The sequence below is a fragment of the Pristis pectinata genome, chromosome 2 (assembly GCF_009764475.1).
Source record: "Pristis pectinata isolate sPriPec2 chromosome 2, sPriPec2.1.pri, whole genome shotgun sequence".
Taxonomy (NCBI): domain Eukaryota; kingdom Metazoa; phylum Chordata; class Chondrichthyes; order Rhinopristiformes; family Pristidae; genus Pristis; species Pristis pectinata.
Window position 1 is genome coordinate 51,999,120 of NC_067406.1, and position 26,597 is coordinate 52,025,716.

General features: G+C 39.8%; 1 protein-coding gene across 12 annotated transcripts in view; it reads right to left on the reverse strand.

Moving 5' to 3' along the window:
- Positions 1 to 14,691: 14,691 nt before the first annotated feature.
- The window catches only part of LOC127567551 (cAMP-specific 3',5'-cyclic phosphodiesterase 4D), a 938,945-nt gene continuing 927,039 nt past the window's right edge, over positions 14,692 to 26,597 (reverse strand). For 11 of the 12 annotated variants that reach the window (XM_052010574.1, XM_052010577.1, XM_052010573.1 and 8 more), the window contains 5 exons: positions 26,442 to 26,541; positions 22,382 to 22,536; positions 20,430 to 20,552; positions 20,041 to 20,223; positions 14,692 to 17,202 (listed from right to left, as the gene is read on the reverse strand). In XM_052010574.1, coding sequence (XP_051866534.1) covers positions 16,783 to 17,202; positions 20,041 to 20,223; positions 20,430 to 20,552; positions 22,382 to 22,536; positions 26,442 to 26,541 — 981 coding nt within the window. In that variant the 3' untranslated portion in view covers positions 14,692 to 16,782. Of the gene's footprint in view, positions 17,203 to 19,249; positions 19,538 to 20,040; positions 20,224 to 20,429; positions 20,553 to 22,381; positions 22,537 to 26,441; positions 26,542 to 26,597 lie in introns of those variants that run through there. The other variant, XM_052010583.1, reaches the window with a different exon arrangement.

The window sequence follows — 26,597 nt, forward strand, 5'->3', positions numbered from 1 at the left end:
AGGAGACATAATTTTAAGGTGATTGGAGGAAGATATACGGGGGATGTCAGGAGTAAGTTTTTTACACAGAGAGTTCTGGGTGTGTGGAATGCACTGCTGGTAGAGGTTCTGGGGGCAGATACGTTAGGGACATTTAAGAGACTCTTAGATAGCCACGTGAATGATAGAGGAATGGAGGGCTATGTGGGAGGGAAGGGTTAGATAGATCTTAGAGCAGGATGAAATATCGGCACGGCATTGTGGGCCGAAGGGCCTGTACTGTGCTGCAATGTTCTATGTTCTATGTATGGTGACAGAAGTCTCATCAGAAGAGCAGTGGAATAACTGAAGCTCAAAACACTGCAGAAGATGGAAATCTGCAATGAAAACAGAAAATACTGGAAACAACAGCAGGTTAGTATCAAGGGAGAGAGAAACAGGCTTACTATCTCCAGTGGGAGACCCTTCATCAGAAATGGAAAAGTGTGAAAATAGATTAATTTAAAGGCCAGAGAGGATGGGGGAGGGGTAGAACAAAGGGAATATCGGTGATAGTGTGAGGCCAAGGGTAACCTAGGTTACCTGGATTAATGAAGGTAGTTAGAGAGACAGAAAAAAAACATAGGACTATGTTAAAGTTGTGAAATGCAGATCAGGTTAGCAGTTAAGCTTTGTATGAGCCAAAGTTTATCAAAATGAAAGGAGAATTCTGGAGCATAAACAGCAAGAGCTGGAGACACACAGCAGGTCAGGCAGCATCTGTGGAAAGAGAAATAGAATTAACATTTCGATCAAACCTCTTTGTTAGAATGCTGGAAGTACCCAATAGATCAGACTGTGTCTGCAGAGAAAGAAAAACTGAGTTAGTATTGCAGGCGGATAACTGACAACAGAGCCAGCCAATTCTGATACAAACAGAAAAAAACGAATAATCTGACACCACTGAATTTGTTGCTGAGTTCTGAAGTCTGCAAACTCCCCAGAGGGAAGATGACCTGCTGTTTCTCAAGCTTACTTTGGGTTTTGATGGAACGGTGCAGGCGGCCAGTAAAAGGTTAGAGTGGGAGTGAAGCAGACAAATGAAGTGGCAAGCAGCTGGAAGTCAGGGTGGTCCTTGTTGACAGGATGATGTTCTGCAAAGCAATCACCCGATCTTGTCTGGTTTCTCCATTGTAGTGGAGACCACATCACACGCACAAAGTGCAGTGAAAGAAGTACAGTGAATTGCTGCTTTACCCAGAAAAATCGTTTGGGTCCCTAGATGGTGGGAAGGGAAAAGGTAAAAGAACTGATGTTGTACCTCCTGTAATTGCATGGGTAAGTAAATGGTGAAGATGGAACAGTGGACCAGGGAGTTGCGAAGGGAATCATCTCTTTAGAATGCTGAAAGGAGGTTGAGAGAAGATGTGCCTGCTGGTGGAATCACGAAGATAGAATAGATTGTGAAGGACAGTCAGCAGAACGTGAAGGCTGGTAGGGTGGAAAGTTAGGATAAGGAGAAATTTGTCCTTGCTCTGGCCAAGAAGAGAGTGCGTGAGACCAGAGTTGTGGGTGGCAATCAAGGATTCTGTGGAAGGGAAGCCATGGTTCAGGGAAAGGAAAGACCTCTTAGAACCACCTGTGAAAAAAGTCTCATCTTCAGATTAAAGATAACAGAGACAGAGAAATTGGGAGAATGTGATGGCATCCTCACAGGAAGAATGTAGAAGGAAGTATATTCAAGGTAGCTGTGGAACCCTGTAGGTGTGTAGTGAATATTGGTCTCTAATTTAATCCCTGTGGTCAGGACAGAGAAATCCAAAAGGGGAAGGAAAGAGTCAGGCATGAATCATGCGAAGGAAGAGCAAGGTGGAAATTGGCAGGAAGCAGCACCGACACAGGCTTCAATGCACCAGAAAAAGAGTTGAAAGAAGGGGACAGACTAGGACTGAAAAAAGTAATGTTCAACATATCGCAGAATGAGGTGCACATAGTTTGGTTTCATGCAAATTCTCATTGGTGGTGGAACGCTGCAGATAGGTATCATGAAAATATGTATGGAATCTAATCCCTTGTACCAGATGTGACAAAGAAGAGTAGAGCTAAGGACATCTTCATTGAAGGACTCCAGAAATGATGATGTGGAGACAGGAAGAGAGTGCATTGCTAGACATCTCCTGTTTGCAGTTGGATAAGGATGAGTGGAACCTCATTAGGGTAATCATGGTAAACTGCAATGGTGAAATATTCAAGAAGGATAACATGATAGGCTGTGAAAGGATGCAGGGGGTTTGAGAGGGATGAGGTGGGAGAAGATACCAAGAACAAATTCACGAAGGATGTAAGATGTGACATTGGATATGAATATGTTGGTGCTGTTAGAGCATCATAAACCTGATCTGGATAGATTTGAAGAAGGAGTTGTGAGGCAAATAGAATCAGTGTGGTCGATGACAACACTTTCAGAGACTATGAAGATACAGTGACAGTTTGTGGTGGGACAGTAATTTGTAAGAACTGAGAAACAGAAAATGTGGTTTTTGAAGTAGTGTGGCTGGTAGCTCATCTGGAAGAAAGAGGCTCTTCTTAACACCATCAGAAAGAGAAAACTGCAATCATTATTTTCTATCACAAACATATCAGAGTTGTTGAGAGCAGCCTCTCCGACAACATTCAGGGAGCAATCAAAACGGAAAGGAAAAAGAAGAGCATGCAAGTCTTGGTTAGAAATTTCAAGTAGTAGCCTGGAGCCACGTCAACTGAGCTATTCCAGAGGCCTCAGGGCAGGGCTATGCATGGAGGATGCAATTAACTACAGGGATATCCAGAAAAGTAGCCCAGTGATCAACTCAATCATGGAAACAGGAGCAGTAGATGGTAGCACATTTGAAAGCGAGGGAACTAATATCAGAGGACACAGCTATTTTCAGTGTCTGATGGCACTGGTCAACAAAGAAAGCTGGGGAGTTTGGTGTTTTGGTGTTAGGGAGTGTGGAAGAACTGGATCCTCAACTTCCTTTTCAGGAGACCACAGTCAGTGCAGATCAATAGTAACGTCTCCTCCTCGCTGACAATCAACACAGGCTCACCTCAAGGATGTGTACTTAGTCCACTGCTCTACTCGCTCTACAGTCATGACTGTGTGGCTAGGCACAGCTCAAATGCCATCTATAAATTCACTGATGACATCACGGTTGTTGGCAGAATCTCAGTTGACAACGAGGAGGCGTACAGGAATGAGATAGATCAGCTGGTTGAGTGCAATAACAACCTCACACTCAACATCAGCTAGATGAAGGAATTGATTGTGGACTTCAGGAAGGGGAAGTCAGGAGAACACACACCAGTGTTCATTGAGGGGTCAGCAGTGGAAAGAGTGTCAACATCTTGGAGAATCTATCTTGGGCCCAACACATTGATGCAATCACAAAGAAGGCTCTCCAATGGCTCTACTTCATTAGGAATTTGAGGAGATTTGGTATGTCACCAAAGACTCTTGCAAATTTCTATAGATGTACAGTGGAGAGCATTCTGACTGGTTGCATCACTGCCTGGTGTGGAGGCTCTAATGCGCAGGATCAAAAGAGGCAGCAGAGGGTTGTAGACTCAGCCAGCTCTATCACAGGCACAACCTTCCCACCACTGAGGACATCTTCATGACATGGTGACTCAAGAAGGCGGCATCCATCATTAAGAACCTTCACCATATGGGTCATGCCCTCTTCTTGTGAGTACCATTGGGAAAGAGGTACTGGAGCCTGAAGATCCACACTCAATGATTTAGGAACGGCTTCTTCCCTTCCACCATCAGATTTCTGAATGGTCCGTGAACACTACCTCGTTATTCCTCTTTTGCACTATTTATATATGTTGTAACTTATAGTAATTTTTATGTCTTGCGCTGTACTGCTGCCGCAAAACAACAAATTTCACAATATATGTCACTGATAATACGCTGAAGAAGGGTCCTGACCTGAAACGTTGACTGCCTGCTTTTCTCCACGGATGCTGCCTGGCCTGCTGAGTTCCTCCAGCATCATAATGTTTTTCATCTAGATTCCATCATCTCCAATCCTTTGTTTATCGGTGATAATAAACCTGATTTTGATTTACTGAGAGACTAGAGAAAGAGTCAAAATCGGGATAAGGACCATTGTGGTGATAGGGCAGTGTTGGCTTTGTGGATAAGGAGGATGGAGGAACATTTGAATACAAGGTCTCAGTCTTAGTCACAAAAGATTTAGTACCAGCTTCCAGTAGTCTGTAACTTTAATTTTTAATCCCACTCCCACTCTGACATCTGTCTTTTGACCTCCAACACTGTTCCAACAAAGCCCAATGTGAAGCTAATGAACAACACCTTATCTTCCCTATGGGCCAGTTGCAGCTATTAGGTCTCAATACTGAATTCTTCAGCTAACCAACCTTTCTGTTTGTGTCTGGCCTCACCCATTCTGATGTAAGGTCATCCACCTGTAATACTAACTCAGTTTTTCTCCCTCCAGAATGCAATCTACTAAGTGCTTGCAGCATTATTTTTAGATTCAGATTTCCAGCAGCCACTGTGTTCTGCATCTCAACCTTACAGCATTTTTTTCTCTGCTGCCCACATTCATCGCACTTTATTCACACTCCTCCAGATGGATCGGCATTAACAAGCATTCATTAGACAGCATCCGCGATCTTTGTGTCACCTGGACAACTTTGGATTCCATCCTTGTTCTCTCCATCTCTTTATAACTCAAAACCTATTTGTTTCTTCATATTTCCAGTTCTGATGAAGGGTAATTAAGGGAAATGTTAAATCCACGGATACTGGATATCTGTCATACTGAATACTGTCATACTGGATACCGGATATCCTCAGCATTTCTGTTTTTATTTATGATTTAGTGGGCTGATTCCTAGGCTATGCCCTTCTATCATAATTTGGTTCTGTAAAGAAATGCCTTGTATTATCAGGTAGGGTGAACCTATTTGTGCTGGATGTGATAGAAGAGAACTCTAATCACAGAGTGACGTTGGAATTTACAGATAATGTCAAATGTGGAGTTGTTGTTCAGAGCATTAGAAGATCAAATAAAGCTGCTTGAAACACTAATAAAGAAGAAAGTGAGCTGTGAATTGGCAGATGGAATTCAGTGTCAGTAAGTATGAGGTGTTACATTTTGCTAAAAAAAGTAACAGTAGGCATGATGTATGAAATGGAAGTCAGTTCATGCTGTGGAAAAGTGAGATTAGAAAGCATTAGTTTCTGGGGTATTATGTGTGGAAAAGAACACTTACAGCATTATGTTATTTTTTACCTTGAGATGTAGGACATATTAGACAAATCAGGGCATTTATAAATCTCGATAAAATCTGTGGGTACAGAAAAATATACAGTATATAAAGAAAGCAGGAGGATCCTATTTAGCCCATTGAAGCTGCTCTGCCTTTTGAAAAGACCTTTCCCATCCTGTGCCTCAAGGTTGTAATAGATGATTACACACCCCACCCCTACCCTTCTCTTTCTGTGACTATGCTCCCAAATTCTAGAATCTTCAGATGGAGGAAACAACGTCTCGGCATCTACCCTGCCAACTGCTCTCAGAATCGTGCATACTTCAACGAGATCACCGTTCATTCTTCTCAACTCCAGTATGGGCCAGGTCTCTCTCAATCTGCCCACTCCTCCCCACCCCGATCCCAGGATTTAATGGGAATTGATCGTTCTGTTGCCTCAGTCTTTTCCTGGACTTATCTTTGAGCAGCCAGAATGCCCACCGGACCCCGGTGGCAGGAAACTGTGGTCCTAGAAAATTCTCAGTGTAGAACAGGTCTCAGTATTTCTCTGCCTGGGTCTTTGGCATTCCAGGTATTGCTCCACCACCCTAGCCTGAGATAACCAGCAGCCACTTGACATTCTGTGTGCAAACACAGCAGTACTGAAAATGCTCATCTCACAATGTAAGTCACTGAGCAAAATGATCACAGACAATCTCCCAACGTCCATACTCAATGATGTACTTCTAACATTGGTGCTCCTGTTGTGCTTCCTTCATTTTTTTTTTCAAGTTCTGGATCTGGGCATTGCTGTCAAAGCCAGTATTTATTGTCCATCCTTAATCGTTCTTGCTGTTAAGCTGCCTTTTAGAACCATGGCAGTCCTTCCGGTGGAAGTGCTCCCTCAGTGCTGTTGGGCAAGGGGTTCCAGGGTTTAGTCCCAGTGAAGATGAGGGACAGGTGATATATTTCCAGCTCTGGATGATATGCACCTTAGAGGGCAACTTGCTGGTGGTGGTGTTTCTATGCTACCCTTGTCTTTGGTGGTGGAGGTAGCAAGTTAGGGAGGTGCTGTTGGGGCAGACTAACTGCTGTGCAGTTTGTAGATGGCACACACTGCAACAACTGTGCGCCAGTGGTGAAGGGAACAAATATTTATGGTGGGGAGTAGAGTGCCCATCTAGTATGCTGGCATGTCCTGGGGATTGTCGAGCCTCTTGAGAGGTGTTGGAGCTACACTCATCTAGGTGAGTGGAGAATATTCCTTTATATTCCTGACTTGTGCCTTGTTAATGGTGGAAAGGCCTTGATGTTAGGAAGTGAGTCACTCACGGAAGGGTGCCAGCATCTGTCCTGCTCTTGTAGCCATTACAATGGTAACAATGTTAGAAGTACATCATTGATTATGGGTGTTGAGAGATCATCTGCGGTCATAAAACACACCACATGGAAAGATTTATATTTACACAATGTTCTTTACAAACCACAAATTCCATACGGTCTGTTTGCTTCTTGAATTTAGCTTCCCTAAGGAAATACTGGTACTAGTGATTAGGAAGGATGTATAGGATTGCACCATTTAACACCCAGGGAGAGAATGAATAGGTCTTACTAATCTTTTCATTTTTTTGAATATTAATATATTTTAATCATCTTGTCTCTGAAACTAAGTGACATTATGATTTCATTCAGTGGGCACAGAGAAACAATTATGTTGGGTCTGAAAATCAACGGTGTTATTGAACAGGCATTACTTCAGATGTGGTCACCCGCTTCCTACAGATCTATTCATCATCCCACTCCAGCACTGAACTTTATAATCATCTGCAGTAGGAATTCATTCATAAGTGGCAGACACAGATGTTATTTACATATAACGGCTGATGTTTTCCCTGCTCTCTGCTGCTGTGTTTCCGATGCTAAAGGCACTGTATAGCTAAGCGGTAGGTCGCAGCTTCCATTCCCAGTCTGTGGTGAGTGCGTGATCTCAGTAGAGACGTCAGCAGTGGTACCACAATTGACACAGTGTACTAGTAGTTAAGAGGAAAGTCAGCACGTCCCTCCTCAGGATCACTGCTGAAAGTTCTGAGACAGTTTTGAAAACGGCTTCCATAGCTAAATGGTCTTCATAGACTCCCTGACTAGGCTTGTATATTAATAATTATATTCTGAAAGCACCAGAAAGCAGCTGGAACAAATGAAATTCTTCCCCAATATTACATACCATCTTTAGGGATGAAGGAAATAGAGAAAGAAGGAAACTAAAACAATTATGTTTCAGAATCTTTTATCCTTAAACTGGCCTCGTGGTGAGTAGTGGAGACACAAGAAATTCTGCAGATGCTGGAATCTGAAGCATTACACAAAAAGTGCTGGAGGAACTCAGCAGGTCAGGCAGCATCCATGGAGGGAAATAAACAGTCGACGTTTCGGGCTGAGACCCTTCATCAGGACTGGAAAGGAAGAGGGCAGCAGCCTCTGCAATAGTAGCAGAGGAATTTCAAATGTATGCAGTTAAAGCAAATCCAATCCCAATGATAACAGAAAGAATGGATACTATGTTGTATTATCTTGATTTCTTGCCCCTGTTCTCTCCGTGATAATGTTTCATCGTTCCAGCTTAAGACAGATCTTCCTTTCAGTGCCTAAACTGAGAATATATTTTGCCACTTCTGCTGACTTGCCTAGAATTTAATTATGGGTCTTATTCCGATACATCCAGCTGTGCCCTTATTCCTTCTTTATTTCTGCACACAGCACCAAGTCCAGAAGCCACACCGTCTGAAATAGTGGCCCTGAAATTTCTAGGAATGCACTCTACTGAATGACTGGAATATCTGCTCTTACCGCAGACTGGAAAATCTTTCCCAAACTCGGGCTGGCCAATAAATTCTGCCAGCAATGCCCACAAGCTGTGAATGAATTTCAAACAAAAACAAACACAGCACTTAAATTGAATATCACTGTCCCTGTAATGACAAAGGATGTTCTACTATCTCCAACCCTAGGAAGTTTTGGGCTTTATTCAAATCGATAAGAAGGAAGGAGAGAGGCAAAAGGAATATATTGTCTGACTTTAAATGGGTTGCAGGATCTGAGGCCCAGGAATGTATGTATATTAAACTTTGAACATAGCAGGGAGCATTTGAGAAAACTTTTCAAACTGCTTCCTGGATTCTTGGCTTCACAAATAGTGGTGCAGAGTAGAAAGGCTAGGACGTTAAATCAAATAGGGTCAGGTTGAGATCACCAGTTGAACACACTGTATCTGGTGGGAGGAACACTCAGTGGATGTATCCACATCAAGATGTTGTTACAAGGGCAAACACTGACATTTCAATTCAATTGGAGAACAACATGTAATGCCCCACAAAGCAAGCTATCAATCTTGAGGTGGTGAAGTTAAAATCATCTGTTGTCTGTATAGAATAACACTGAAGCCAACTGGGAAATGCTCTCTGAAGGTGGTGAACATAAAAAAAAATCAAGAGAACCATGATAGTAGTCATATCATAGTTAACCCAAAAGATGCCACATCCATATTTGGTGTACACTACCACAATAGTGGATGACAATAGGACCACAACAGATGCTTCAGTGCAAACAATCACTTCAGTTGCACAACCCACAGATACACATGCAGTTGATATTTGTAGAACAGGGAAACAAGAGGGGTGGGAAGACAAATGAAGAGAGCCACTATGGAGTGGAGACACAATGAGGACAAACCTAACATCAGGTCAATGCCAGGTGTAGCAGACAGCAGTGATGATTTGATGAAGCACCCTGGAACACCCAAAGTTATAATAGGGGAGGGCATACGATATTAGAGGAATTTGTGTCAGACCAGGTCTGGAAGAACGGTCCATTACCCTAAATGAAAAGCATTAAGCCAAAGTGAAGCACATCAAGACTGGACAGATATTTATGAAACAATTCCAATTGGTGTTAGACTGAAGAACTAAGAACCATGGAGTGAGGGTGATTGTTAAAAGAACCAAAAGTGACATGAGGAAAAGTTATTTTTACGTAGTACATGGTTAGAGCCGGGAATGCATGTCAGGGTAGTAGTGGGAGAAGATTCAATTGCAGTGTTCAAAAAGGAGCTGGATAAGTGTGTGAAAGGAAGGAATTTTCAGGGCTACGGGGAGAAAGTTTGGGAATGGGACTGGCTGGATTGCACTTAAATAAAACCAGTATGGATGTGATAGGCTGAATGGCCTTTTTCTCTGCTATAATCATTCTGTGATTTTGTAGTTGGTAAGCTCAGATCTCTCCTCTTGCATAATATGACTTACTTCAGTTGTCTAATAGAGGACTCAAAGGGCATTATTCAGGATGGGAAATCCTGCTTGTTTTTAATTTTAAATCCACTAACAAACTTATCAAAATTTAGTTTCATAGTAATCTGAAAGTCACAATCATTGGAAATGACTGTCCAGTTGGATGATGAAGATTATTCAATTTGGAAAGTTAACTCTGTTTCTCCTTCTACAGGTGCTGCCTTATCTGCTGAATGTTTTTGACATTTTTTGACTTTATTTCAGATTTCCAGCATCTGCACTTGTTTTGGTTTCCATGATATTCTTTGTGACCTGAGCTGCAAAGGCCACAAGAGTTTCACATTTCATACATGGAGCACTGTAAGGCCTTTTGTTTCATACATGTTTTCACATTGCTAAGATAATTGTAATTCTTGGTTTTAAAGAATTTTGTTGCAGACAATTTTGATGGAAAATATATTTAAAAAAAGTCCACCACAGGGAACCTACAAAGATAATATCATTGTATTTCTCTGACAGCAAAAGAGCTACATAACAATTGCAGGTGAGAAAAGGTATATTGAAAGAAGGAACCGTACTCAAACTGAAGAAAACATCCTGCAGTGCTTAACACACCTAGCACAAAGGAGGTAGCTTCTGAGAACCACAACAATCATTACAAGCTCAAGATAATTGTAGGAGTTCCTCAGAAAAAAAATTCTTGGTCCAATTATCTGCAGATGTCTCAAGATTAGAAATATCTGGTATGACATGTTGGCCATTTTTAATTTCAAATAACATTAGAACTGTCAGTTATTCACAAGAAATGTAATCTCATTGTCCACTACTCTGAAGACCTGGTGGACAGTGCAGAAGTCCCAACATGAATTTCAAAAAAGGCACAGAGAAAAATACGCTGGTTTTGCATGGCAGCAGGTAAATTAGTAGAACTGAAAAATTGAAAATCACAAAGCGCTTTTAATATGCATTCCATGATGAGCGAGAGGCAGAACTCCAGAAAGGAATTTCCATGGACAAAATCATGTTCACTTGCTCCTCATTAAGTTTATATTTAAGACTAAAACTATCATGTGTCTGCATCACACATAAATCAAAAGTTAACTAATCCCACATTGAGAAATTCCTCCCTGAATATGTGACTGGATTTACTGTATAAGGTAAATCTGCACATCTTAATTATAATCTTCAATATGTGCCATTTTAATTTTACCTTCCTAGATTTTGATGATGCACATTAATGTATCCATACACAATGATTATGCTTAAGCATACAATTTTGCTTCTGTAATTAGACAGATTTGCTCATATACTTAGAGTCTTGTGTGATGCAGACACATGATAGTTTTAGTCTTAAATACAAACCATTTGCTTTCAGTATCAGTGGATCACCCCGAATATAAGCCTGCAAAGATTGAGAAGTGTTGCGAAATTGTTAAATCTTAATGTTGAATTTTTAACTTCAATTTGGTTTTACTTGGATCCGCATATTAAAATGCTATGTACCATTTTTCTCAAATGAGTAACAAAATAGCTGCAGAAAAATTGCCTGCAATGTTTTACATTAAAGCAAATTAATAAACTGAGGGCTATATTTATCATTTTTGGCATCATCATTAAAAAGTACCTTAGGCCATTATTGGATGTTTCCATTTAATATTGATATACAGTTTAATGTGAAATGTTTTCAGACCATCAGTTCATATTTAAAAAGATATACCACAAATGGGTGATAACCTTTGATTCAAGGAAAAAAGGTAATGGTCTGATTGGTTGACAACCTTTATGATTGACAGCCAAGTGGACAGACACCATGTGATAAAACTAGTGGCACTATTGTCATCTGGGTTCTTGGGGATTCGGGACGATTTTATGGATGGGGAAAAGTTAAGGAGTTATGGCCAGCCAGGCCACAGCCAAGCTTTATTTGTGAGTCCCAATATGACATTCCTGCTCTTCTTGGCTATCCAAGTATGGGCTTTACAGATGTCTACATACAGATGTCTACTTCTTCTCTGTTTGGCTTGAGTGACAGAAGATTGCTTGCAGTGGATGCTGCATTTGATAAACCAAAACAATGACTTTAGCAGATGTTTATAGGATCCCAGAAGTTCACACCTTAGTCAGTTGTTAAGTTATCCACGCAGAGAGAACTGTTAAAAGGTGTCAGGTAGAATTGGATTTTAACTTTTGCTTCACCAATGGGTGCATGGATTTAAGCTTCACCCTTACTATCACCCCAGTTGTGAAACAAAAATTGCGCTCTGGCAATGCTGGATAACATTGTGCTGCAGCTCTTGCATCATTTGTTACATTTTGTTGGCCTCGTGGCTCTCTCTAGTATTGTAATGTCACTTCAATGTTTCTCAGAGCTTTATCATTCTCTTTAGAGACCACAGTACTTTTCTGCTTCGGTGAAAACCAGCTGGAATGGATGAAGGTACATCATTTCTAATCATTCTTTTCAGCTTTTGTGTGTACTAACCAGCCCGCCTCTGCACTAACGTCAATTAACGTCACATGGCCACATCATAGTATAGCACTTCTGTATCAGCGAGCACAGAGTCGTTGCCTAAAATGCCGAATTCCTAAGCACAAAACCATTATATTTCCTGAAAGTTTGACCCTGAATTTCTGCAGTTTAAGCAACAGCTGCAATTCACTGTTTGTGTGCTGTAAAGTTACACAAACAGCAGAGGGATTTATACACAACTTTGCTGGAAAAATGTTAATTTAAATATTTTCATTGCAGTTCAAGTGTAATGAATGCAGAAACTGTGGACGTTGCTGATTAGCCCTTCTCTTACAGTGCAACAGTATTGTAACTCTTCAAGAGCACTTTACAGATACTTGGCAGAAGTGGCACTCCACGATTTGCCACAAACTACATACAGCAGTCATCGATATGGAGAGGGTCGATTCTTTTTTACCTTCCCCAAGTTTTATAAAAATGTGCCACCAACATGCTGAACTTCTGTCATTGGGAATAGAATGAGGCGATGGTGATGGAGGAAACTTGGAGGTCGGCCAATCCGCATGATTGTGTAACAAAGTGTGAGGTTGTTGGTTGACAAGCCTTTGGGACAGTTCTCCCAGCTTTAATACATTCTTCAAGTGCAAGTGAGGATCAGCTCTTGGAAGTACCTTTGCTGTGTCCTGATTTGAAGCCTTGCTTACAAGTGAGTGGAACATAAACAATAAATGCTGGAAACACTCAACAGGTCAGGCAGCGCTTATAGAAAGAGAAACAGAACAAATATTTCAGATCAAAAATCTTTCATCAGAACTGGGAAAATGAGAACTGGGAATGGGGTTTTCATATCAATTCTGATGAAAGGTCATTGACCTGAAACATTAACTCTGTTTTTCCTCTTTCCACCTGATTAACCTGCTGTGTGCTTCCAACATTTTTTTTGATCATCAATTACAACTGGGTGCTCTGTTCTGCATTTCCTTTACCTTTCTTGTAGCTTGTGGAGACATTACAGAGAGTAGTTAAAAATCAGTAATAGAATCAAACGGCATGGAAACAGGCCAGTGCATCCCCACTGACCATCAAGCACCCGTTCACGTTAATCCTTTTCTTCCTGTCTCATCCCTATTAACTCCACCTTCCTCACCACTTATTCTCCTGCCACCCGTCAACACAGGGGTCGGGAATTTACAACAGCCAATCAATCCACCAAAGTCTTTGGCATGCAGGAGGAAACCAGAGCATCATTCATGCACTCACAAGGAAAACATGAGAACTCCAGACAGCATTGAAGGTCAGTTCAAACCTAGGTCTCTGGAACTGTGAGGTAGCAGTGCCAACCACTGCACCACATGTTGGTGTGGGCCTGGAGCTGGTTAAGGGTGAGGTGAGCAGGCTTTCCTTCTCATAAAGGCATTGGTTTTGTAAGAGTACGGCGACTTCATGGTCCCTTTTATAGGCACTGATGTTTTTTTAAACTGAATTTAAATTCTCAGACTATCACCGTGGTTTCTGAACTCTCATTCTCAGGATAATTAGTTCAGGCTTCTGGATTGATAGCCCAGTGACACAACTTCTACTCTCAAAATAAATTTATTCAGCTACATTGAAGCAATGGCCTTGACCAAAAGTCAGCATTTCAAATGCATGTTTTTTTTTGTGGAATGTATTATAATTTCAAATGTACTTAAGACATACATGATTTTAGTTTAAACACCAAAACTATACGTCTTCACTTAACGGCTGGTGTAGCATATGAAATAGCTTTACAGTCGCGGATTTACACACTTCACACGTGATGCAAAAGAGGTGGCCTGGAAGGTTGCATCCTAAATTCCATCCGGAAATTGTTAATATTGTTGGAAATAACCTGATGCAGGTAGGAGAGAAAATTTAAAGAAAAGGAATGTGCAGGAAAATGCTATTGTTTAATTGGGGTCAACATTAAAATAGCAATAAGTTTTTAAAAAATTAACTTTGTTTCCTATGTCCCCTTGTTTGAGACACACCCACTAATGTTAACTTCCCAACATCTACCCTGCCAAACCCCCCTTTGTATCTTATATGTTTGAATAAGGTCATCCCTCATTCTTCTAAACTCTGAGGAATACAGGCCCAAACTATTTAATCCCTCTTGATAGGAGAACCGTCTCATCCCAGGAATTAGCCAGGTGAATTTCCTTTGGACTGTCTCCAATGCGACTGTGTCTATTCTTAGGTAAGGAGAACAAAACTGTACACAGTATTCCAGATGTGGTCTCACCAACACCCTGTACGATTGTAACAACATGTCCCTGTTTTTAAACTCCAATCACTTTGCAATTTAGGCCAAATTGCCATTTGCCTTCTTAACTACTTGCTGGAGCTGCCTGCTAACTTTTTGTGGTTCATGCAGGATAACACCTAGATCTCTCTGCACTTCATTCATTTGGAGTCTCTCTCCATTTAGATTATAAACCACCTTTTGATTCCCTATATTGAAATGCATGACCTCCAGCTTCCCTACATTAAACTCCATTTGCCAGGTTTTTGCCCAATCACTCAATCCATCTATATCCTGTTGCAAAATCATAATATCCTCATCATAATATGTCCTTCCGCTTATTTTTGTATCATCGTCAAAAGAGACGTTACCGTCTATCTGAACTCCACAGGAGTAACTTTATATCTTTAATCTACTTTCTATATTAGTGAGTAAACCAGTATTGCTTTAAGTAGAATCAACTCATGCTTTTATTTTTATCATTGCATATAAAAACATTTTATGAAGGTTTCTCAGCATGATATACATACAGTGCTATACCATAGACTGTAAGAGATTAGGAAAAACATTGAAAGATTCTTCTTTTGCAACCTCCAGACAAGTTGCTGCTCTAAGGACATATTCAAAACAAAATAAATTGTTCAGGAGTCTCTGTAGATAACAATTGTCTGTAATCCCTTTTATTATGATTTAATTCAAAAAGAAAAAAAATGTGTCCAATTCCTTTGGGCCAGGGCTGCTGAAATCTACAGTTTACGTGTCAAAGGAGGCTCTGTTTTTAATAGGAAAGAATCTCCCCTTTCATCGAACTGTCACTTGACTAGTAAGCTTTGAAATGCAGCAGACAGTAACAATATATTGGAGAAAGTTAAGGCACAACCCTGGGGCCAAAGGCCTGCAACCGTTTACATCAAGTGTTGATTTCCTCAAGGTTCTCCTTAGCCAAGCTACAGATGGCATAATATTATAGAAGAAAATTTACAGATATAAGTATATTCATTTTTTTCACAAGGAGATTCCAATGTAGTAACACCACTCCATTAGGAATTGTGTTATAATAAGAATCAATAATTTACAATGAACATTACAGTATGTACAGTTCAATAAATACATGGTTGTAAACAGAGACAAACAAGACTGGATTACAAGTAAGGTCATCTGGTGAGGGAAAAAAGGTATGGCAACAAAATTAAATAATGGAGTAAAATGAGCTCATTCAATAGGTGCTCTTTAACAGCCAGACCTATTCAAGTTTTACAGTTTGTTCCATCTATAAATTCTCCCCAAGACATCCTGATATGGATGGGTGGGGAGGGGGGAGGGTGTGTTGGTGAGGTTGGGTGGGTGGGGAAGAAAAAGTTTTGCATTGGTACAGTAACTTGCAAGCTAAAGTGTACTGATTTGGAGACTACATGCTTCCATACAGTAGTCTACACAGCTTTACACAATATGGAAATATTTCATTGGAATCTTAGTAATAATGCAAAGTAACATTGTTTGTATTACTGTTACAAACTGTCTACAGCTTGAGCATATTTTGGCAAGAAAATTTGAGTGTTGTGAAATTCAGTGCATTTTATGCCCAACTCTGGAGACAGCCTATCAAGGTTGATTGTCTGCTTTCTAGGAGTTTCCAGAAGCTGTCTGGGCAGCATATAAATCAAGGGTTTAACTTGAATCCAATGCCTTTTAATGCAATCGTTAACAAAGAAAAATGCAGCATCTGGGGACTTGTGGCATTTTTATTCCCAGAGAATAACTGCTTTAAATGGTATTAAATTCATAAAATCATAACATGTAAGATGGTAAAGAACTACTTGTACTCAGCATTACAGAACTGTACAGAGAACTTGCAAGTTACTTGTATATCTAACAATAACAGATGAAAATTCAAAGTATTTTTAAATATACCTCCATAAATCTGTATTAACAAAAGTAAAATCTAAAAAAGTTCTCTGTATTACATATGATACAAAAAGAGGTCAGTACAGCTTATAGCAGTACAGTTTTTACAGTCAGGTTTCAAGGAAGACTTGAAATTATAAAACGTCTTGTGATTTCATAAATGATCAAACTTCCCATTGGTGACAAATCTCCTCTAACTGCAGTCTCATACAATACTGTGCATTTCAAACTTCATTGCTGAAGCATTTGATGAAACCAGTGTCCGCAGCATAATCTCATGAATGGATATCCATACTTTACTTTCATCTGTAAATGGAAAAAGCTCAAACAGCTACAGCTTTGTGAAAACAAAACCCACATTTGGTTTAATAATTTTTCCCCACCAAAAGCAATCCATTCCTATTGCGGATTCATAAATCTGATAGTAGTAATGATCAGTTTTTAAATAGATTTCCCATGCTGTAATGATGACGTGGAACTGAAATTCTGACATGTTATTCCTGAGTACAGAGTCATCTAGATGATTCCTGGCTTTGTGATAGACAAAGTACTGGTCGATGAGGATGAGGAATTGGCATTAGCTGTAGCTACACATGTGGTTGGAAGATCCTTCCAAGATACCTTCTCCGTCAATATTATTATGTATCTACAGCCTTCTCTTCTTCTTCCTCTACCTCCTGTTCCCTAGAGGCATCTGGTGGGCCCTCTTCTTCATCTACTTGCTCATCCAATTGAATTTCTGTTGATTCGGAGTCTTGGGTGCAAAGAGTCTTGGAGTCACTACAGCTGTTGTCATCTTCCCCCTGGCTACCACCACTGTCTTTTTCAGTTTCTGATTCACCATCTTCTTCTAGTGTTAACTCAAACTGGAACTTGTCCACTTGTCCTGGTCGTCCTTCACCACCATCATCAGGGGCAGGTGAAGGACTCTGTGGGATTGTGCTCTGATACCATTCTCTATTATCTTCCAGCGTATCTAACATGTCCTGTGCATCAGGATGGACTAGGTCAGCCCACGTCTCCCATAGAGGATGGACAATGTAGTCAATGAAACCCACCTATTAGAAGGAAAATGAAAATTACATTTTCAGTTACAACTGTGAATGTTTTTCACTACATAATATTTCACCCTCCATTTTAACACCTTCCAGTGATCTTTTTTAACAGAACATTCTAAACTGGAATAATCTTGCCTCAAGATCTGAGATGTTGCCATGGAAAAAAACAATCAGTAGTTAATTGTGGCAATGCTGAGACAAGGTGCCGCATCCAGCAATTTTTGGAAGGCCAGTACCACAGATTGCTTTATCAAGCTCTGTGCTACTGCTGCTGATTTTAGCTATTCAGTGCGTTATCAGAAAATAAATTTCAACAACAGACCATGCAAGAGTATGCAGGCACTTTTATTAAAAAGGTTACTTTTTACTAAAATAGAGTTGATGAGCATTGAGCATTGTGTGGTTGATAACATGTATAGGGATTTTCAAAACCTTTTTCCAAAAGTACAAGATAGACATGTTAGCAGTCCATGTGCCTAAAGGGATAAAGGTAGCCTGGATACAACATTTTGTTAAGGGACAGAAAGCAAAGAATAGTGATGAATGATCGTTATCTAAAATGGAGAGAAGAATGCAGTACTGTTCCTCAAGGGTTGAAATTGGGACAATGTTGATGTACAAGTCAGGACTTAAGGCTTGGAATAGAGTGTCAATTCAATGTTTGCAGGTGACAATGCTGCAAGGATAGTGCAGACTATAGGAACACATTTATGTACCATTTTCATCAGTATATCTGTGGCAGGTGAAATTTGACACAGAGAATTGTGGAATGTAATATTTTTGTAAAAAGAATGAGCAGAGGTAAAAAGAGTTATATTTACATAAGATCTTTTACATCCCTTTTTGGAATGTTGCAAAGCCCTCAATATCCAATTAAGTATTTCTAGGTGCAGTTACTGTTGTAATGTGGGAAATACTGCAACAAGTTTGTGCATAAGGATCGACATAAAGCAGTGTGATAATGACAAGATTTTTTTAGTGATATTAATTGTGAATGATATTAATTGTGAATAAACATTGCCCTGGACAACAGGAATAACTCTCCCACATTTCTTTGAAATAATCGATAGGATCATTTATGCTCATCTGATTGCACAGGGGGCCTCAGTTTAACATCTCATCCAATAGAAGGCAACTCTTTTTGTTGATCTCTAGTCTCTGGGGTGCAAGTTGAATTCCTGAGGTAGGAGAGGGAATGCAGAAAACTGACCAGAGAATAGAAATAAAATTATATAATTTTAAAGGGGGTGTAGGAACAGAGTGATTTAGTGATCTATATACATGGATCCTTAAAGGTATGGCCAAGTCGAGATATTGGTTAAAATAAAACATATGGAATCCGTGGTTTTATTAATGTAGACATGGACATAAGTGGATCCGATCTTCTGTTGCCCCTGGGACACAAGAGACTGCTGATGCTGGAATCTGCAGCAACAAGCAATCTGCTGGAGGAACTCAGCGGGTCGAGCAGCATCTGTGGGGGGAAAGGAATTGTCGACATTTCAAATTGTCGACTGAACAAAGTGTCGATAATTTCTTTCCTCCCACAGATGCAGCTCGACCTGCTGAGTTCCTCCAGCAGATTGCTTGCTGCCCCTGGGACATGCTGTTTGTTCCAGTATAGCCCCCAGAACAGTCTTCCACTGGCAGCCTATGTCCCAGACTTCAGCATGGCTGAGTGCAGCCCACGGGCTGTCCCAGCACAGGCAGCCGGCAGCACTTGCATGAACAATTTAACAGCCCACAAGGCCCTGTGTCTGGGCTTACCAGCTGTCAAAGCTGCCAGTGTGATGGGGGCAATTAAATGCTTCTGAAAGTCTCAGTAATAATTGGTACACAATAAGGGACAATTATATTGTTTTAACAAAGAAATCACATTTAGAGCATTAAAACGCACATTGTCACACTAAAAACCAACTTGAATCTTTAAAAACTTAACTAAACAATAAAAATAACTGCTTATCTTTCTCCCGACAGCCAATTTCTCCTATTTGTTTGATTGAGGACTGCAAAGCTGGAGAGCCCGTGGAAGATCAGCTGCCCTGTTGGACTCCACAAGGAGTCCACTGGATCAGCAGAGGACAGCTGCAGCCAGCTAAGGCTGACACCAACATGTAGAAACTCAGACTTCTGCAGGGTTACGTGGATACATCCCAGAATAAGTGCTGGTGTCGGGGTGGAAGACCTGCTCCATTGTTCGGGCCTCATCCGGAGTACAGTGATCAATTCTGGATGTGGTCTGTCGGACAGATGTGAAGGGCATAGGATAGATTTACAGAGTTGCTATAATGGATGAAGGATTTCATATGCAGTGTTGGATCTGTTCCCCTTGGATCTGAGAAGAATAAAAGTGGGAAGTGGCTTATCCATATCTATCAAATGATTCATGACTTTGAATAGCATCTGTTTTCCATGGCAGTTCAGTAACCAGGGGATGCAGATTTAATGTGACTGGCAAAGAACTTTTTTACATTGTTGCAATCTGATACGCCTTAAAGTGTGGTGGTAGCTGATTCAGTGGTAATTTTAAAAGGGAATTGGATAAGTACTCAAAGGGAAAGTATTTGCAGGGCTTGCAATTAAAGAGTCAGGAGTGAGACTCGTTAGATAGCTCTTCCACTGCAGGTACTGAATGGTAGTCTGAATGGCTTTCTTCCATGTTACATATTCTATGATACTGTGATGCTTCTTTTCCCAAAGGGTCCTAATACAGGATAACAGACATAATGGGCAAATAGTTAAGGTTTAACCTTAATTTTTAAACTATGTACAAAAGGACATTGGTGGATTCATAATTCAAGACGTGAGATTCGTTTGCAGGTTGTTAAGTTTACTCACTTGTGATTTTTCAATGGAGGCATTGTGCTCATCACACATGGGACTTATTTCCATTCCCCTTTCCCTTTCTCGGTCTCCTTGGCGAAAGAATTCTTCTGTTATTCTATCCGTCCACTGGCGGTACAACTGAAGAGGTTTTGTGGGGTTGCTTATATCTGCACAGTGCACCATATTTTGTAGAACCTAGATTGTTAAGTAAAACACAGCTCGTTTTTAAAACAGAATTACACACAAACTGAATTCATTGATATTAGTCAGTAGGACATGAATGTTAATCCACAGGTATATCTAATATACTCGCAAATTTTAATAATTAAAATGTATATACATAGCCTTTCATCTATTGAAATTTTTGATTTTCTTTTGAAATTGAATGAACAGTTTTATACCTGTATTCTATCTGAATAGTTGTCTAGAAGGAGTACTCCAGAGCTGGTCACCTTTTTTGTTTCTACCATAGTTTTCAAGTCAGCTAGTAAGTTCATGTGTTTGGACATGTCTGTAGCAAGAACCTGAAATATGAGGTTTGAAAACAGAAAGAAAATAATTTTAGAAAAATCTAAGGTTCCCAGTCAAGATTGTAAGTCGTACAAATACTTAATAAAGTAGAAAATTGCAAAGTTTTGCAGGTATAAGAAGTCTTTCCAAACTTCAGTTAGTCAAATTTGGATCAGCAAGAAAATGTGCCCATTTCCAAAAAACCATAAGAAAACACCTTGCAATCAACCAATCAATCAATCAATCCATTTAAAAGAATGAGTGTCTTCAGACCTACAATTCACCAAGGACCAAAACAAACTTTTTGTCAGCTGCTCAGTAGAGAACCATTGGCAAAGTGCTCTTTGCAGGTCAGAATGTTTCTGACTTCCGCAGCAGGACATCGGACCTCCTGATCAGCTACAGGACTCAACTCTGAATCCAGGGAGGAGCACAGATGTGCAGAGCTGAGGGTCCAGATACAGCTAAAGAGTCATAGAGTTGTACAGCACAGAAGCAGGACCTATGACCCACTGTGTCCATGCCGACCTTTTTGCCAATCTATATTAATCTCATTTGCCCACACTAGGTCCAAATCCTTCGATGCCTTGCCTATTTAAGTACTTGTCTATATGCCTCTTAAATATATGCATCTGCTTCCACCTCCTCCTCTGACAGCAAGTTCCAGATATTAACCACACTGTGTAAAAAAAATGCTCAGATCTCCTTAAAAACTCCTTCCTCTCACCTTAAATCTATGTCCTATTGTTTTTGATACCTACCACGTGAAAAAGATTTTGGATTATCTATCAATCCATTCATGTGTCACATAGTCTTATGTATTTCTATTAGGTCATTCCTCAGCCTCCTTTGCTCCAGGGAAAATAAGCCTCATAACTAAAGTCCTCCAATCCAAGCAACATCCTGGTGAATCTCCTCTGTACTCTCTCAAGCACAATCACATCCTTCCTATAGTGTGGCAATCAGAACCGCACACAGTGTTTTGTAAAGTTGAAACATAATGTTCCAACTCTTGTATTGTATGCTCCAACCTACAAAGGTGGGCATGCCTTTTTGGCTTCTTTACCACCCTATCAACCTGAGTTGCAGTTTTCAGGGATATAAGGACTGGTCCTCTAGGTATCTCTGTTCATCAACATTCCTTAGCACCCTACCATCTGTTGAGTATGTCCTACCCCATTTGACTTCCCAAAATGTACTACCTTGCACTTGTTAGAATTAAATTCCATTGGCCAATGCTCCACCCAAATGCTCCATCCCCCTGTATCTATATCCTGCTGTAGCCTTAGATAATCTTCCTCGTTATCCACAATACCAATTTTTCTGTTATCTGCAAAAATACATCCTACATTCACATTCAAGTCATTAATATACATCTCAAAACAGCTAAGGTGATAGCACCAATCCCTGTACTGTACAACTAGTCACAGACTTCCAATCGAAAGCACATCCTTCCATCACTACGCTTTGCCTCACTATTGGATTTGATCAGAAATGAGGTTGCTACATAATGTTATTGTTAAGGGGAAACTGTGTTTGAATTTACTCTTGTCAGTAATCATTGGCAGCTGCACAATTCAGAACAGTGTTCCTAGTGTGGTTGAGGAAATAAAGATGAAGAAAAAAAATGAAGGCTTTATTGCTAGGTTAAATTAATCTCTTTGGGGTTCAAACTTGTCAATTTTTTAAAATAGTACAGTATTTAATGTACAAGAAAATAATGTTTCTGATATCTTTTATATATACTGTACATTAGAATTTAGACAAGCAAACTATTCAAAAAGAACACAAAGGGAATATTAGAAAAACAGACGGAGTTTTAAGTTTTAAAGGTTCAACTTACAATGTCAATGACCATCTTCCGAAGTGACTGTCTTTGTTTCTTAGTCAAGTTCTGGAAAATATCACAGTTCTCTTCCTGCAGAAGTTTAAAGCCAACTGCCAAATGATGGTTCTCCAGCACTGATGAGTCATTGTACATCAAGGCAAGTTCTGAATCTGGAGAACATGTGAATTAACAGGGTTTGGTCAGATGGATAAAGAGATAGAAGTATTGAATGTTAATGCCTTCAAGTATCTGAATTCTATTCACACTCATCTTTGTCATGCTGATAATTTATAAGTTATCAGTTCAAATAATCCAACACATGCTTAAAATAAATTTTCTTGGCAATTGAGAGTGGACAGCTTGACTTGATAAAAAAAATCAGTAGATGCACAAATATAGCAGCAGCTGACAGTGCTCCAATAAAACAATACCACAGATCAACAATTTTCATTTACGCTTTTGTGTGGGGAGAGAAGTTATTAGATTGTTCTATCCAGATGTAAATATAGCTGAACAGTAACAGATTGTTGCAACTAAAGGATCTCATATTGATTTCAATTTATCAAATCCTGGCCTAGATATTCAAATGCATGGTGCTGCTGTTCTCAGTACTTCCCATCTGAAAATCATTTTCTTTTTCTGGATCAGAACACGATTGTGTCCGTTTCCAGGCTGAATTGCGTCATTCAGGATATATGACCCAGCACATCTAGGTGAAATTCACCCTTGAGCACCCTTCAAGATTTCCACAACAGTCTTGCGAGGGATGACATAAATTCCCCTTGCTATGCTCCTTATGAAGCCTTTGCAGCACATTTGTAATGTCTTCACAAAGGCATTAATGTATGGTAAATCTATATATATGTTGAGTGTTTAAGCTTTTGCTGCAGACTGAGTTTTCCCATCAGTAATACATTATTATAAAGCAGACATGACTCTCTTGTCCACACATACAGAAGAATAGATGCACTGTACTGCTCCAAGTATTTTTTGTCTATATTCTTTTCATATCTTTAACAATAAAGTACAAGTGATTTATCAATATGTGCATTTCACATGATTATAACTAGTTTTCTCATTTAAACAAACATCAGCTATCAATCCAGTCCTTCAGATCCGCTTAATCTCCCTATGTTCTGGTGTTGAATCAACTTTTGGACTTTCTGGATTTAAACTCAAAGGACATTCTGCTTTTCTGCCAGACTTGCTTGGATTTGATCCTTCACTTTCTGATGTCTGCACTGGATCCAGTTCAAACACAACTGCATGATCCAGTGGTTCACCATCCCACACTTGGTTGATCTCTAACACAGATCATTTGATCTACCTGAACACCAGTTTTTAAATCAGCAATCTCAACCATGTATCTCCACTATGGTTTCTACCTTCAACACATGTGAACTTGAGTTGGTAGGCTGGTTAATAACAAGAACAAGCTTATTTTACTTGAAACTTTAAGTTTCCTGATTAGTTGCATAATGGCATTTTTAACTTAATTGTTTCTGCTCACCAACGTGGTTCAACGTTATTCTAAATCTTCTCCTCATCAAGAGTTCTGCAAACGTACATGCTACGGCAGTATGTGGAGTTGTTCGGAACTTCAGCAAGAAACCAGCCAAGTGATGTTTCATGCTAAGTTTTCAATGTCCCTGCAATACTTGCTCCTTGAGAACCTCTTTAACTATTCCCTTGGCTCTTCCATTTGAAACCATTTGCAGCTCATGAATTAATGCCCAATGCCTTCTGCCCCTCTCTCACATTGACAAGTTAAACTGGGAGCAGTACCAAGTTTACTAGTAGCCTACAGTGGTTTGGAAAAATATAATTTTGAATATCACAGTAATTAAATTATGATTTTTAATTAAAGAAAAATTTACACTGGCTGTTCTGGATTTTGTGAACACAAATAAATTTCTGTGTCGATTACCTACTTAACACCCTAGCATTCAAGTGTACTTGTTATCCTTGTGATCCCTTCGATGTTACCAGTATGCTAATCTGTTCCTTTTTAATATTAGTGCATGCGTGACTCACTGTAAAATCTTCTTCCTAGACCTCAGACACACGATTAATAAACACATAGATTTAAACAATATTAAGGAATCTGTGTCCTCACAAAATATTTCATGATAACAAACTTACAGAATTCTCCAAAACTCACGATTTGATTTTTGCAACATGTCAACATGACAATGCTTGTTTATCTTAAACTTAGAATTGTTACTGTCTGAAATGTATCATTAATTTTTTTCCCTTAAAAGGAAAATTGAAGTCTTTAAAATCCTTTGTACATAACCAGAAGTGAATCAAAGATAGTACTTCTTAATGACTGTTAAACCTGAGTGATGGCTCAGCAGCACCCTTCAATTTAGGAGTATTTTTATCACTCATCTCGGCTGAATTGTTTGTCACTCTATTAACTGTCAATGTGGTTGTCATGAGATGTGTGTGGTGTCTTGGAGCAGTATGAGGCATTTCTAGAGGTGGCAGATTTCCAACAGATGTGTTAAGTATGATGGCATTACTTTTTGCAAGCATATAAATTGTTGTCACAGAATTAAGCTATTTGTTTCAGTTTTTATGTCTATGGTAAGCCCACTTTCCAAAACTTGGGTTCAAGTTTTAGAAGTCATAGCACTTTAGAGCCCATGTCAGGCAGTGAATTCCATGTGTTACAAGCCTTTGGGCAAGATCTTTTTCTTGACCTTCCTCTCATCCTTCCACCAACTACTTTAAATCTATGCCCTCTACTTATTGACCTCTCTGCCCAGGGAAACAGGTCTTTCCCATCACTCTATCTAAGTTTCTTGTAATTGTACCTACCTCAATTAAATATCCTCTTAGCCTCCTACAGCAAACTTCTCTTTTCCTCTTATCTAAAGCTTTCCATCCCTGCCTACATCAGTGTACATCTCCCCTGTGTCCTCTCTCATGCAATGGCAAATTGCTGCAATGTGGTGGCTGGAATATTGCCGGAGCAGTGGCCTAATTAATGTTTTATAGACTTCAGATGTAATCTCACATCTCAACAATAGTGCAACTCATTGAACAACAGTCACAGAGTGATACAGTGCAGAAACAGACCCTTCAGCTCATCATGTCCATGCTGACATTTTTGCCTATCTACACTAATTCCATTTGCCTGCAATAGGTCCGTGTACTTCTATGCCTTTCCTACTTATGTGACTCTCCAAATGTCTCTAAAATATAGTGACTGTATTTGACTCCAGCACCTCCTTTGACAGCGAGTTACAGATATCAACCACTCAAAAAAAACTTTCCCTTCAAATTCCCTTTAAAACTCCCTCTCACCTTACACTTACACTCTCTTGTTTTTGAATCCCCTGCCATAGGAAAAGGATTCTGACATCTACCTCATTAATGCCTCTTATAATTTGATATACCTCTCTCAGTTCACGCCTCAGTCTCCTTCACTCCAAGGAAAACAAACCCACTCTTTCCAATCTCTCCCCATAACTAAAGTGCATGATTTTGTTCCATTTATGTTTAGGGCCAATATTTGCTACTTTGTTTTCCTCTCCCTTTGCTCTCACTCATCATTTCCAGTTAGGAACTTACATAAGAAGCCTAGCCATCAATGAATGCTGCTTCTAATTTGACAGTTTGCTGCAGTAGCTTAACCTCACTGCCTGAATATCTCCAATTGGATGCCAGAATGGAGCATTAGAATTAGTTTGGGTGGATGTTTCCAGAAACCCAGTCAACCTACCTAATCCGATGGTCTGCCCGGCTCCTGACTTCAGTGGGAGAGAATGCTAATGTGTTCTCACCTCCTGACAATTGCATTTTAAAATAATCCACTTTAATGATTCTACTTTTACTTCCCCATTCTGCCTGTGGGAAAATTCCCGAAATCCTGATGCCATCAAATGCATTGTTGACATTGGAAGTCCAGATGTGCTATCATCTCACTCCCACAAAGAAATAATTTTGACTGTAGTAAATAAATGGTGCTAAGTAAACAAGTTAACTTTCTCAGTCATGGATAGACCTGATCAGTAGTTTGCACACTGAATGTTCATAAACGATGGTTAAGTGGTAATAATACACTCACTTGTATTGATAAGGAACTGGTTTGAAACCCCTGGGTGATCCACATCATGAATAGCGCTTGCAAATATTGCAGTAAGGATCTCCAGATCAGTAAAGACAGCCTGTGCAAAATAAAATATGCAAATATGTCCATTTGAGAACACTGCAAATCAGTCAC